Below are 14,885 nucleotides of genomic sequence, written 5' to 3'. Positions count from 1 at the left end.
TCTTTTCACCATACTTACTATTCAGTACAGTAATGTATTACATATTAAATGTTATTTAATTGTTAAGCAGTATGGCTGTGTCACGCTGTGATTTTCCTCCTCCTGCATAGTGCAAGTGCAGGAATCCATGCTGGGTGGAACTGTATTTACCCAGCATGCAGATAACTGCCAGCCAGACAACTTTGTAATGCAAGTAATTTTATTTCAAATGTAATGTAATTACTGAATTGATTACAGTAATGCATTACTGTAATGTGTTAGTGAAAAATGTAATGTGATGACCTGATGCGCTACAAAGTAATGTGATAATTTGTAATGTGTTACTTGTCTTAACACATTACAAACTATTACTTAAAACATTATTATATCTGCTACAAAGTGATGTGTTACTTTGTAGCACACAAACACTGTCGTGGTTTGCACATTTTCCTAACAAGTGAAGCCTGTTCAATTCTGAGAGAGTGCACAAAGTCGGGCTGTGGCAGGAGGGGCATCATTTAAAAAAAAACAACCCAAGAAACTAAAATCTAATTCCAAATCAAATATGTGGATCTGCTGTGGTAACCCCTGATGGATAAGGGAGCTTTTTAAGATCCAATAGTCCTTTGGTCCTCTTTGTCCAGTCGTCTCTTTCCTTTGTGGACTTTCAATGAAAGCTCACCTGAACCACCTTTATTACCAACGGTTCCTGAGACCAGATGTGTCTCGTCATATGATTTTATGAAGTGTGACATAAGGGCCAAAGGTCACAAACATTCAATATTGGTTATCTGGCTTGTCCGGTGTGTATTCATTTCTCTGGATTCTGTAAATCCTTTAATGATGGGATGAACTATAAATCCTCAAATCCTTTGCAATTTCACATTGAACTATTTATGAACTATTTATTGGCATAGTTTTCTGTCAGGGCAACAATCTGCATGCCCTCCTCCACTGCACCCGTAAAGCTCCTCTGTGGTCTTCTTCTTTTCTTCTTGTCTGACACCTCCATAGTTAACAGCCCTTGTGCAGTATATTCACTGTCCCTCTTCTGCGCATGTCCAAACCATTTCAGCCTTGTCTCTTTGTCTCCAAAAGACTCAAGCTGAGGTGTCTCTCAGATATACTCACTTCTAATGCTGTCCATCCTGATCACAAAAATCTTAGCAACTCTGCCACGTCCAGCTTTGCCTCTTGTCTTTTTATCTTTATACTGTATTTTCCGATAAATGTAGGGATCTAAATGTTTTGAAAGTCATTGCATTTTGTTAATTATACACACACGCACACATATCTTAGTGAGCACATCTAATTGAGATAATACTTTCCCTAGCTGCCTACCCTAACTCTAACCTTCAAAAACGATTGCCTAGCCCTGACCCTTAGCCTAAACCTAACCATAACCTAATTGTAACTAAAACCACATTTGAGCCTCAAAAATGCCTTCAAACTTGTGGGGATGGGCATTTTGTTCCCATAAGGGACTGTTGGTCCCCGCAAGTATAGTAGCATGCCAATTTTCTGTCCTCACAAAGATGTCTAAACATGTACACACATACACAAACACACACATGGTGAAAACAACACCAATGTTATCAGAGACTAACACTCCGCAGCACTTACTTGAACGTGTTTACAGCCAGACACCATAAAAAGGCAGCGTTATCTCACTTTTAACATATCCAGATGTCTATAAACTGGATTTCAGTTACTGTGTGTATGCGTGCATGTGTGTGTGTGTGTGTGTGTGTGTGTGTGTGTGTGTGTGTGTGTGTGTGTGTGTGTGTGTGTGTGTCTCATTACATTTTGTGTATTGTGTGTGTGTTGAGGAGTTATCTGTTCTGCTGCCTTTCAGTATGCAGTTGTCACTCTTCCAATTGTTATTTCTCTCTTTAAGATCTCTGCAAATCACCATGTATTTAATTTATTGGCTTACTGGTTTATCTTTTCATTTGTCCACATAAGCATGTCTGCCTGATGTTATCCCAAAAGTCTAATCTCTGTGGGAAAGCTGTGCATAGCCTCAAAATATTCACAACAGACAAATCATCAGAAACATCAAACTGTCTCTAATGACTTATCTAAATAAATAAACATCAAAGTTTAATAAGAATAACTTCATACACCAGAAGTCAATTGCCAAGCTGATTGTAAGTAAATACAGAAACATACAAATTCTTTGCTGTTAATCTGCTCATGTACTCATATTAAGTGGTATTAGAGACAACCACTTCATCTATTATGAAATGGCATTTTCTGCTTATATAATGATGTTTTAACTGGGCTCAGTTTTACTTACAGTGCTTTCATAAGTGGGCAAAGGGAGGGCGCGGAGGTCAGAAACCATAAATTCAAACCCACAATGTCTGTCCTGAGACAAAATGTCGAACAGAAATTGGGCAAATGAGTGTCTTTAGGCACGTATTAGTTATCTCTTACAGAAAGTAAACTCAAGCAAACCTTAACAATACCCCTGAAGGACTTGGGTTGGCTGTTGAATCATGGTCACAACAGCCTAGCAGCCCCAGTGCACTCTTAGAGGCTGTTTCTGTAAGATTAATTAACTATGTGGTATATTAGTTAATGTTAACAGAATACAAAAGATGAAGAAGAAATGAAGACATGCGGTTTACATAACTGTATATAATTCCGAACATCTTTCACCAGAGAATAAAGTAGATCCGATTTTAGACCAACATGCTAAAAAAAAGGTTTTATATAAATCTCATACTTATTTCTAATGTACAAACATTGTTTATCAACATTATTAAAATGCCAGAAATTTATTTTCACATTTAAATTGATAAGAAATAAAATATCCTTGAACAAAACAAATATTTCCTCCTGTTTGTGTATAATAAATAACATTTACATAAATTCCTGGAACATAAATACAATAGGACAACATTTGATTGTGTAATAATTACTTGTGTTGATTATTTTTCATAAAACAGAACTATTGATTGTAGATAAAGAGTAACTTTACTTTAGGCTAGCTAATAAAATTAAAGTGATCTTTAAGGACTCGTTAAGGCTTGTTTTACCACAGTAACAATGCTTTTTTTAAAAGTCCATTTAGTACTTCTTTGAATCTTTATAGAAACGATTCAAAGACGAAAACAGTTGTTTTCTGTATGCTGTCTCTCACTTGTTATTACTGTGTGCAAAAATTTGCTTGTCATATTGCATATGATCTTTAAATAACTTAATCCCCCAAACTTTCAATTATTTGTGGCACAACACTGAGGTACAGTAGAGCATAATCTAACTGAACTCCTCTGGAATCTGTCCTGGTATCCTGAAACCAGTCTGCCCAGTATAATCCAGAGTGCCTCCAGAACTGGGAGTAGCAAAGCTTGGACGTGTCTCTAAACTGCAGCTGGTCCTGTTGAGAAACTGCAAGAAGTTCTCATGACCCGAGCCCTCCTGGCTGGACGCTGGCAATTCCATTGGCCGAGTCGAGTAGCAGCGCCTTAGTTTACAAAGCTCTTCCCTAATCTGCCGATTTAGAAGCCCATAGAAAAAAGGGTTAATAGCAAATGATGAATATGCCAGCCAGGTGACTGTTTCCTCCAGGTCATCGGGGATCTGGGGTGTTGCATCAAGTATCAAATGAAGGTGGAAGGCAAAATAAGGCAGCCAGCAGATTAGAAACTGCCCAACAATGACCACCAGAGTAAGAGCAGCCTTACCACCCCCAAAAAGCCGGTCTCGGGTAATCCTGCGTGGGGCATTGCGAGTTGTAATGATGGTAGTCTGACTGTTTATTGAGTCAGAGCGATGCTTCAGTTGATTGTTTGTCCAGGAGGGCAGAGGTCCATGTTGCCGGGCAGCCACACGGGCCACTTTGTAGATATTACAGTAGACAGCAAAAATCACAACTGCTGGCAGACAGAAACAGGTGACACTGAAGAGCACAGAGAAAATACGCCTGTGGTCACTGTTGCTCCAGTACAGTGAGCAGTGTGCTGCACTCACGGAGGTCAGGCTGCCATAAGACGGCCATCCAAACACAGTAGACAATCCCAGCCCTGCAGAAGCGACCCACACTATCACCATCACAGCTGCAGTCAGCTTCAGCGTCATCTTGACCTCATATCGCATGGGGTGAACAATGTAGTAATAACGCTCCACGCTAATAGCTGTGATGGTGAAGATGGAGGCTGCTATGAGGATTACATTGAGGAAGACATAGATCTGGCACTCCAGCACAGTGAACACCACACCAGCAAAGTACCCCGAGCTGGACACAATGCCGAGTGGCATGATCAAGATGGCACACAGAAGGTCCACTGCACAAAGATGGCACAAAAATACAAATTTCCTGAGATGAGGGGCTTTGATGACAACCACAAGAACAGCAGTGTTGGCCAGAAGTGCCAGAACATTTAGGGTCACCATGAAAAATAATCCCACGAGGTCCTTGAGACGTGTTTGTGGGCTGGGAACATTTCCTAAGTGTCTGCTGGGTGCAGAAGGCTCTATTGGCCAAACGGCGGTGCTTTCATTGTACTCAGTCACAAATGAACTGTTCTCTTCCATGATTCATAATAAAGAACGAGTTAAGATCTGTATTCCAGTGTCTCCCATTGTTAAGCGATGAGGCTAAAAAGTTCTTCAGACATCAAAAGAAATACACCTCACTTCTGTAAAGACAAAATGAAGAAAATGATAAATATATCAATGGCAAATTTTGCATCTTTTCATTTGCATCAGATGGCTTTACTTTTGCACAATGGAAACACTTTCTAGTAAAGCATTACGTATTATTTCGCAAATTTGGAGCTACTTTCCAATAAGTTTTGCTAAATCCTCGTCTGTATTCACCCAGTAGTTGCTCATTTTATCTGCACTGAGCCCTTTGTAATTTGTCTCAAACAGTTACTTGCTTTAGCTTAAAATGACGCTGGTAATTGAGGGCAAACTAAAACAGAACAGCTTTAGGCTGAAAATCTTTAAAATGCTCTCCAGAGCTCAGATAGCCTGCAGCTGGGTGATAATTGTTTGCAGGTTCTTTGATAGGAACGGGCCTTTTCACAAGTAGCTATATTGATTACAGTAAGGACAAAGAATGTTAACAATACACGCTATAAGTTACACAAAGCACTGTTAAGGGGGTTATTTAATACCTATTAGATCATTTCTGAATGATAAATTCTAAACATATTTCCAACTTTAAACCTGCATTCCTAAAGCCATATGTAGTCTCAAGGCATGAGTTCAGATAACCCTAATGACATCCCAACAACGGCATTAGCCATTTAAAAAAGCACATCCAGAGCCACAGAAGGCATTACATACAACAGTTTTTAACATACAATATTACATTTATTGTCAAATTGATCACAACTCATCACACTAACTGTATCTGACATACTCTGCAGTGTGATATATAAATACAAACATCCAGGAGTACTCACTACAACCTTCATCAAAACACACAGACGTTCACCTTATTAGTTAGGCTGTTTAAGACATTTTGTCTCTATAGTGAGGGAGAAACATGATCAATGGGAATAATTCATGGAGGACACTGTGGTTCTCCTCCATCCATCCCCATCCTTTAGAAATGAAAGATAATGAGCGTGCTTGTTTTAGCCCAGCTGCAGTGAACTGCCTGCATTGATTAGTATGTGTTCAGTGTCACCCTTCACCATACCATCAAAGAGGAGACCTTAAACCAGAACACGCCTGACCCCTAATCACCGAGCAATCTAGAAATAGTATATAAAACAATGTAACAAATGTAACATTAATGCGTTTACATTTACTTCCACGTCTGTGCTGCCCTTCATGTGTCTCCCCATAAATGTATCTAACTATCTTGTTCTGATAATCATAATCAGGTTTCAGGCTGTGGAGGACGCTGTGTCCTAAATACATGTGCTCTCTATCCACTGGTTATCCACTGATTCTCTCTGCCGCTGTAATCTTCTATGGTGGACAGCTATTGGCATGCCACGTTTGCACTGAGATTTATCCCCAGGAAGGACTAGTACATGTACATTCTCATACACATTATGTAAGGCTGTCCTCGTTCTCAACATGTTCCAGTTGCAGCACAGCATGTGATGTTCTTCAGTCCACAAATGACTTCTGAACAAGTTTACCTTTTCTAGCCACTACTCAGTTTCCCTTTATTTGATTCTCCAAAACATTTGTAGTTATTTTACATTTATGTTTAATACTTCTGTCTGATTTTATCGCTCCTCTTGCTTTTTCAAACAAATCCTTTTTAAAAGCCAAAAAATTTTGATGTATTTAAGCTTACATAATGTTAGTGATGAGCATTTATTCCATTATCTGACTTTTCTGTTGAATTTGAATTGCACAAATACGCAGAGGTTTTAAAGAGTTCAAACTTAATGCAAGAAACTGAAAGTGTTGACCAATTTTAATTAGATTTAAAAATGAGGTCTCCAATAACTGTTAACTCAGCTCATTCTGATACAAAATGAATGACACTTCAACATGAAGCTGCAAAACTCCATCCATGTGCTACAGTATGTTGAAATGCTGAAAGTTCATAAGTTTAGGTTAATAATTTCATTCATTCATTCATTATAATAAATTCACTAGAAGCTTGTAATGTACTTGGACTTTGTGGGTTTTAAATGTGTAGTGAACCCTATGAATTGATGCACAGTTATATTCTTAACTAGCATCATCTATCCAGTTTTTCTGAATGACATAATTTGAGAGACTTTTTTTTTATTTCTGGCATGGCTCAACTTGGTGTTAAACTTCCTCAACTTTAAGAAAAAAAACATTAAGGAAGTGTCAGTGAAATCTGCCAAACAAATTCGAACAATTTCAGGAAGTGTTGCACAAACGTCTCAGTCATTTGATCTGATAGAACAAAATAAATCAATGAAATAAGTAAATATGAAAGTGAAATGCTTTACTTTACTTTGCATTTTACTTTAAGCAATGAACCAAACAAATAGAATAATATATATTCTTTCGCATCAAAGTTAAGTGTTATATAATCAAATAGCTATATACTTACATCAAAGCACTTTCATTTTGAAAATTGGTCCTTAAAAAGTTCTTGTAAACTAGAAATCTTCCAAAACACTCTGATATTTCAGAAACTTTGAAAAGCATCAAATTCAGTACTCAGGTGTTGCTGCAGGTGCATAATGGTCCACCGGGAACTATCCTGCTGTGTTGCAACTTCTCATGAAAACAGCTGATTTCCAACAGGAAAAAAAAAGGCTCTTGAGGCTTGACAGAGGCTTGACAGAGGACCCCTGGGAGGACTGAGGGTATCGTGATGTGCTGTGAGTCCACTGAGGCAGCCCAGCTAGCCCGAGGGAGGGGGGGGGGGGGTCGAGGAGCCAGCCTTTGGTTGTTCAAATCACATCTTTCAAGCGAAGATGACTGCATCAAACCGCCTCCCACTGACATTAACCATGTCCCACACACACTGTCTTTCATCAGTCAGTCAGTATTTGGCTGTGACTGTTACACACTGTTCTTGTTCTTACACTTGCTCCTCTATTCTCGTCATAGCTCCAGAGAACGAGGACACTGGTGTATTGCTTGAATGTAATGGCTCATTTACCATTTAACACACAGTACTTCCTTAATTTAGTTAACTGAGTTTCTTTCTTTTCTTTTTTTGTTTACTAAAGTAACAGTCACCTTTCAGTGGAGTAGATCAATACTACAACAGGGGAAACAGGGGTCAGTACTGACATCTGTTGGCTGAGGAGGAAACAATACTGTAGGTTACTGTGCTGATGGAAGAAAGATTCAAATAACTGAAAAAAAAATATCAGCTGCAAAACTTTATTGTTTGTTAGAGTGAAGCACAGAAAACACATGACAAACATTTTGAAACAGTTATTACATACAGTATACCTTGAAATTACCTGCAATGCACAAGTTGGAATGAACAACAGGGCAAAAATGAGATCCCTGTCCTACTCACACATGTAAAGGTCAGCTGACTGACTGATTCTAGCTTAAAAGGTTATTAACTTATAACCACTCTCTTAAATACAGTAAGAAAACCTAAATAAGAACACTTGTTTACAGTATTAATGATTACATATGTGGCAGTTTATAGCGCTATCGAACGTCTGGGTGTGGACACCATGTGACACTCAAGGTGAAAACAATCTAACAGACATTAACTGCTGTCAACGTAAAAATATAAATACTTATCATTCTTAAAAAATAAAGAACTAGATTTTAATGCTGAATGAACTATAGTGGATAAAAAAGGCAATCTGTGACCTATTTCTATCAGACATGAAATACGTGTGACCAACGGATGAAGACAGAGGTGAAGGACTATAACTGAGAGTCACTTGTCATTGCTCCGTCGTCGGGCAGAAGCGAGGCATCTTGGCAAAAGCTTTGCTCAGCATTAGCTCTGTTTTCTGTTTTACCCAACCCCAGTCTCTTCTTCAATAATTTATCCTCATTGTTCAACTTTGTGCGGATTGCGGTTTTTATTTGGCTGCTGTCAACACTGAACTTGGCTGCCACATGATCTGCAGGAAAGAAACAGAAACCTCTGGTTATCAAATTAGTACGTACAGTGGTGTGAAAAAGTGTTTGCCTTCTTCCTGATTTTCTAGTGTTTTGCATATTTGTCACACCTCTATGTTTCAGTTCGTCAAACAAATGGTAATATTAGACAAAGATAACCCAAGTTTTTAAATGATGATTTCATTAATTAAGGGAGAACAGTTCTCCAAGCCTAGCTGGTCCTGTGTGAAAAAGTAATGGCCCCTCTTGTTAAATCACAAATTTACTATGATTATTGTTTTGTTAATCATTGTTTTGGAAAGTGTTTTACTAAAGACACCCAGGCCTGAATACTGGCAGACCTGTTGAATCAAGAAATCACTTGAGAAACAAAGTCAGAGATATTCATCAGTCTGGAAAGGGTTACAAAGCCATTTCTAAGGCTTCGGGACTCCAGTGAACCAGAGTGAGAGCCATTACACACAAATGGAAAAACTTGGAACAGTGGTGAAGCTTCCCAGGAGTGACTGGCCTACCAAGATTACTCCAAGAGCACACCAATGACTGATCCAGGACAACATTAAGGAACCACAAGCTTCACATGTCTCAGTTAAGGTCAGAGTTCATGATTCAACAATAATAAAGAGACTGGGCAAAAATGCCATCCGTGGGAGAGTTCAAGGAGAAAACCACTGCTGACCAAAAAGAACACAAAGACTCGTCTCATATTTGCCTGAAAACATCTTGATGTTCCTCAAGAATTTGAGGGAAATACTCTGTGGACTGACGAGAACAAATGCTGACATTTTTAGAAGCATGTGTCCCATTGCTTCTTCATCTCATCTTTCATTTCAGAAAAGGATCATACTGGCAGTAAAATATAGTGGTGGCAGTGTGATGGTCTGGGGCTGTTTTGCTGCTTTAGGACCTGGAAGACTTGCTGTGATAAATGGAACCATGAATTCTATGGCGTTATTTTTGTGCCACTATTCTGAGCGCACGTAAAAAAAATTTGAGCGCACGTAAAAAAAGTTTGCAGGTGCAAGTGTTGTATTTTGAGGAGAAATTTATTTTGAGCGAAGAAAAGCTAAATTTGAGCGAACAAAATTCAAAAACTGTATTCCAGTGTTTGCTATTATCCACACACACACACACACACACACTAGCAGCCCCTCTCGCTCAGTTTTTGCATTTGCGCTCGCTCGCAATGTGTTGCTTGCGCTCTCAACATTTCTGCCCGTGCGCGCTCAACTCTTTCTCTACGCCGTTGTGCCACAAAACCAGCCAATCACAGACTTGGATGCAAAAAAAATCTGATTGGCTGTTCTGGTCTCCAATCAGCTCGAAATGACGAAATGCAATATCCCAGAATCCATTTCGTCCAAAACTCAAACGAGGCAGTGGCGGAGTTTGAAATATTACTCTTTCTGGGTCACAAAATAAACTTTAAAGATATTTATTACAGGCATTTATTAAGATATTACAGGCATCTCCGAAAACATTAGAGCACTTATGCAAATATGTGATGTCTTGATGAATCGAGCAGATATTTGAAGTTTACACAGCACCATTATCGCATGAAAATATCTTAAGTTTACTTTGTGTCCCAGAAAGAGTAATATTTCAAACTCTGCCACTGCCTCGTTTGAGTTTTGGACGAAATGGATTCTGCGATATTGCATTTCGTCATTTCGAGCTGATTGGAGACCAGAACAGCCAATCAGATTTTTTTGCATCCAAGTCTGTGATTGGCTGGTTTTGTGGCACAAATATAACGGCGTACAGAAAGAGTTGAGCGCGCACGGGCAGAAATGTTGAGAGCACGAGCAACACATTGCGAGCAAGCGCAAATGCAAAAACTGAGCGAGAGGGGCTTCTATTGTGTGTGTGTGTGTGTGTGTGGATAATAGCAAACACTGAAATACAGTTTTTGAATTTTGTCCGCTCAAATTTAGCTTTTCTTCGCTCAAAATAAATTTCTCCTCAAAATACAACACTTGCACCTGCAAACTTTTTTTTACGTGCGCTCAAATTTTTTTTACATGCACTCAGAATAGTGGCACAAAAATAACGCCATAGAATAATGCTGTCTACAAAAAATCCTGAAGAAGGTCTGTTCCTGACCTCAAGCTGAAGCACTATTCAAGCACAATGATCCAAAATACACCAGCAGGTCCACCTCTGAATGGCTTAAGAAAAACAAAATAAAGACTTTGGAGAGACCCAGTCAAAGTCCTGACGTGAATCCGATTGAGATGCTGTGGCATGGCCTTAAAAAGGTGGTTCATGCTCAAAAACCCTCCATTGTGATTAAATTACAACAGTTCTGCAAAGGCCAAAAATTCCTCCACAGTGCTGTAAAACTCTCTTTCTACTTTTAAACCCATCTTTTCAGAACTTCTACCCTTCATTATAACTTGGTCTCAGTCTGTTGTTACCTTGATTAGTTTTATAGTGGTTATTTTATTTTTTTTACCTTATGCTTTTATTTTGCTGCACTAATGTAAGGTGGCCTTAAGGGTATTTAAAGACACCTATAAATAAAAGGTATTATTGTTATCATTATTAATATTAATATTTGTATTATTATTATTTTCATTAAGATTCTTTGCCAGTTATCACTAATGCTTGATTGTAGTTGTTGCTGCTAAGGGTGACACCAAACAGTTAGTAGTTTTAGGGGGCAATCACTTTTTCACACAGGGCCATGTAGTTTTGGATTATTTTCCCCTTAATAATAAAAATCTTCATATAGAAACTCCATTTTGTGTTTAATTTTGTTATGTTTGTCTGATTTTCAAATTTGTTCGATGATCTGAAACGTTAAAGTGTGACAAACATACAAAAAATAGGAAATCGGGAAGGGGGCCAACACTTTTTTCCATCACCATATATAGCATTTACAAAGAAGGCTAATGTTTCTAAGGCATCCTTCATGTTCCTTGATTTACCGATTAAACTTTTCAAAATCTCAGGTGGGAGCTGTGGCTTGTGGCAATCCTCTCCCGTAAAGGTATTCCTACGGCCCTGCAGAGAGTGGGTGGCCAGCGTTTCTCTGTCAAAAAGTATCATGAGCAGGGCTGAAGTGTACTTCTTGTAGTCTGCAATTTCTGCAATGCGCTCATAAAGATTTTTTGGTACTCGAAGATTCTCTGAGAGATAGATGAAATTGTGGTCATCCTGCAAAGAACAAGAAATATCTTTTATAAAAACATTACTTTTCATTGGCATTTGATCCCAAATTAACCACTTATAATATAACAAATTAGTGCTAGCCTGCCTGAGCTTAAAAACAATGAACATTTCAAATGAGCACCAATGACATAAAACTTGTTCTAAGATAACAAAATGTTAATGAACTGATCAATCTGCCAACTCAGTTATACAAAGAAAGTACAAAGTCTACAGCACACAGGAGCGTTGACCTCTGGTATATTATGAAGCGCTCTCATTTCTGCCTCAGGCTCAGTCAGGAAAGAGATAGTCTCATCAGAGTTTTGTGGCGCAACTGCTCCTTCGCCTCCGTGGAGAACATGATCCAGGGTGACCCGCAGTTCATGTGCCGTGTGCCTCATCTGCATCATGAGAGTGTTCATCTCTGAAAAACGTTACAAACCACTGAAGTAAAGCCGACACATGGTGAAGATATTCATCAGATAAATTATTTCATTTTATGTTTACAGCATAAACTCAGACAGAAAATTAAAAAGACTGACGGGATCCAATTTTTCCCTCCGCACATGTTATCAATGCACTAGACAGTTACACAGACGAATACTCAACATTTGACATTTAAATTTTAATAAGGCCCTGTTCTTGTCATTGTTGTTAAGAAATTCCCTTAAAAGAATTATAAAATTTTTGCACTAATTGCAGTTAAAGTAGCTCAATTTAAACATAGACAAATGTTTAAAAAGTTAATGTTTTAAGTTAAAAAAAAAATGTAACAATTGGGTTTGCTAAATGAATGTACCACTCTAGAAAACTGTCATGTTAGTCAATTTGACTTGAACTACTGTGCACTTGACTGTGTGTAGCAGCAGTTAATTGCTGTACAGTACTTGAGCAAAAACTCTTGAGGTACCCTTCATTTCTTTATATTTTGCTAGAAAAATGGAAAACAGCTGCAATGAATTATTGAAATGTGCAAACACACATAGAAATACAGTGTATAAGGCAAAAACAGCTTTCTTCTCATTTAAGTAATCTTCAGGAAAAGTTCTCCTAGCTTCTTGAAGGAAGCTCAAAGCTCTTCTTTGGATGTTGGCTGCCTTTTGTTCCTTTCTCTGTTTTCTCTGTCACGCACTGCTTCAGTAATATTTGCTCTGTCAAGGCCAATCCATGACTGTGTGTTTGGAATCATTGTCAGTATAAAAAATGAAGCTGTTGCCAATCAGAAATTTTCCAAATGGTACCTCGCTGTTCTTCTGCTCACAAAAGTTTGACTCAAAAAAATTCAAATTTGCCATACCCATTTTCCTTCCTTACGCATGGCTTCTTGACAGCCACCCTCCAGCTGAGACTGTTTGTGATGAGGCTTCAGTGAACAGTAAATGGATCAACTGAAAGGCCAGATGCATCTCCTCAGATCTTTTCTGGCTTTTTTCCTAATTATTAAGGACATGACTTTCACATACTGTAGATATTTTTCTAACTAACACTTCTTTTGTCCTCTGCTTATCCAGAACAAATTCTCCACAAGTTCTATAAGGACACACTTCCCACCATGTTGAGATGTACCAACTTTTAAGCTAATAGCTCTGTGAGAATTACCATGATGGTGCAAAAATACAATTTTATGCCCATCAACATAAATTATCTTTGGCATATTCAGTTCATTTAACTAAAGAAATGGGAACAAATTACATGCTTTTCGCCACAGGCTGCTAGTAACAAAGATACAATTTAAAATGAACTCTTTGCTAAGTTGTCTGGAAAGTGTAGTCAAAACACTGATTCGTCTCCTCACTTGGGTGCCTTTTTATGCTTGAATGATTCATAGGTCAGTCTTAAGTGGATTAACAAAGACAAAGGATTTCCTTGGAATTGCCAAATACAAGAACTCAACTGAAAATGAGTGAAAAAGCAACCAGTGACCAAAGAAAAACTTTGGTGAAAGAGCTTCCTGCTCTTCCACTTTTTAAAAAATTACAAGAAGGTCTAACTCCCAGGAAGAAAAATACAAAGAAATGCAAGATGACTCATTCGGATTTGTCCTTGTAGCATCTAAACCAGTTAGGTTTAGTTAGAGTAATGTGTGTGCTACAATAAATATTAATGTGGTCTGACAGTATTTTTAAAGGATATAAATTAACTGATTGATTGATTAGTTATTTTTTCCCACCCACCTTTGAGTTCCCTCAGCTCTCTCTCAGCCAAAATTCTGCATCTGCGTTCATATTTCAGTTGTGCCTGCAGCTGCTCTATTTTCATGAGAAGGCTGATGGTGTCTGTTCTGATTCCCGGGCTTGCAACATTGTCTTCATCAAATTCAATAGTGTCAAGCTGCCACAAGAGTCGAAAAAGAACACATAAAGAAAATCCAAGTTATACACAAGTTACTTATTCTGATAATTAAACAATGAACTCTCACGTCATTGTTGGGATAAGGTGAGTAGCTGGCCTCTTCATGGAGCCTAAACTTATCCTCGCCTGAATGACAGCCAAACTCTTGTGCATCTGTAACGTTATCGATCTTTATCATCTTAATGGGTGGCTGTGCTGGAGTCGCACCTGCGTCTCTCTTGGGTGGCATGGTGGTGAACAATCTGTGAAGAGTAAAAAGCACGTTGACCAAGTGCTGCTGCTTTTCTGCACAGGACGAACTCAAAGTTGGAGCCAAACTTTTTTCTTTTTTTTCACTCACTCAGCGACGACCTCTGCTCGTTTTAAACTCCCCCATGCAAAAACGGAGACAAAAAAAAGGTTTGCAGTCAACCTTGCATCCCCCTCCCGCTGTCTCATCCCCCCTCCTCCTACCTACTACTAGCCTCCAGCTGCTGGAGCCAATGAGTGATGCAAACTGCATTTCAAAACATGTTCAAATACACGTGATATTTACTGTGCGATAGTTTAGAGGAACCTCACCTCAGGTTGAGCTCAACGACAAACTGTAAACACAGTCACTGAAGACAAAGGCAGTGCAGTACATGGAAATACTGCGTAGTAGAGGAAGTAGTAATACTACTGCAGTAGTACAGTACATAGATCCTGATATAATTAGGGATTTTTTTTAACCGCCGCGCATAACATTTTCGATTAAATATGTGTGAAATACTAATCTTACGTTTACCTTCCACTGTGTGTGGCGCGCACATTTATGGGATTACCGTCTTGTCAAATGCATATTTTTACAATTATGTGCGGAACAAAGCTGCGAAAACTTATTCCCCGAGGGAAGTATTTCGCCCCAGCACAATTTCCTG

At 38.6% G+C, this 14,885-nt stretch overlaps 2 protein-coding genes across 4 annotated transcripts; both read right to left on the bottom strand.

Moving 5' to 3' along the window:
- Positions 1–2,756: 2,756 nt before the first annotated feature.
- Positions 2,757–7,272, bottom strand: LOC146387331 (putative G-protein coupled receptor). Its single transcript, XM_084928866.1, has 2 exons — positions 6,989–7,272; positions 2,757–4,625 (listed from the first exon to the last, which is right to left on the bottom strand). The coding sequence occupies exon 2, from the start codon at positions 4,519–4,521 to the stop codon at positions 3,244–3,246; it is 1,278 nt and encodes a 425-aa protein (XP_084784992.1). The 5' UTR covers positions 4,522–4,625; positions 6,989–7,272; the 3' UTR covers positions 2,757–3,243.
- A 487-nt stretch (positions 7,273–7,759) lies between these two features.
- On the bottom strand, positions 7,760–14,860 carry LOC146387330 (uncharacterized). 3 transcript variants are annotated; one of them, XM_084928865.1, is made up of 6 exons: positions 14,753–14,860; positions 14,054–14,228; positions 13,809–13,965; positions 11,886–12,058; positions 11,412–11,640; positions 7,760–8,483 (listed from the first exon to the last, which is right to left on the bottom strand). In XM_084928865.1, exons 2-6 carry the CDS (start codon positions 14,213–14,215, stop codon positions 8,281–8,283), a joined length of 924 nt encoding a protein of 307 aa, XP_084784991.1. In that variant the 5' UTR covers positions 14,216–14,228; positions 14,753–14,860; the 3' UTR covers positions 7,760–8,280. The 3 variants fall into 3 exon arrangements, with proteins under 3 accessions (XP_084784991.1, XP_084784990.1, XP_084784989.1); XM_084928864.1 differs by having other exon boundaries at positions 14,548–14,829; XM_084928863.1 differs by lacking the exon at positions 14,753–14,860 and adding an exon at positions 14,327–14,446.
- Between the last annotated feature and the right edge of the window lie 25 nt (positions 14,861–14,885).

This window comes from Perissodus microlepis, chromosome 5, assembly GCF_051167445.1.
Source record: "Perissodus microlepis isolate ML-2025 ecotype Zambia chromosome 5, ASM5116744v1, whole genome shotgun sequence".
NCBI classification, from domain to species: domain Eukaryota; kingdom Metazoa; phylum Chordata; class Actinopteri; order Cichliformes; family Cichlidae; genus Perissodus; species Perissodus microlepis.
Note: the sequence above shows the minus strand (reverse complement) of the source record. Positions and strands in the feature narration are given on the sequence as shown.

Coding starts and splice junctions, on each gene's coding strand:
- LOC146387331 (XM_084928866.1), bottom strand. CDS start 4,521: ATGGAAGAGAACAGTTCATTTGTGACTGAGTACAATGAAAGCACCGCC.
- LOC146387330 (XM_084928863.1), bottom strand. CDS start 14,424: ATGAGACAGCGGGAGGGGGATGCAAGGTTGACTGCAAACCTTTTTTTT. Junction 13,966..14,053: donor CACCTTATCCCAACAATGAC/GTGAGAGTTCAT, acceptor CTCTTGTGGCAG/CTTGACACTATTGAATTTGA. Junction 12,059..13,808: donor AGAGCTGAGGGAACTCAAAG/GTGGGTGGGAAA, acceptor AACGTTTTTCAG/AGATGAACACTCTCATGATG.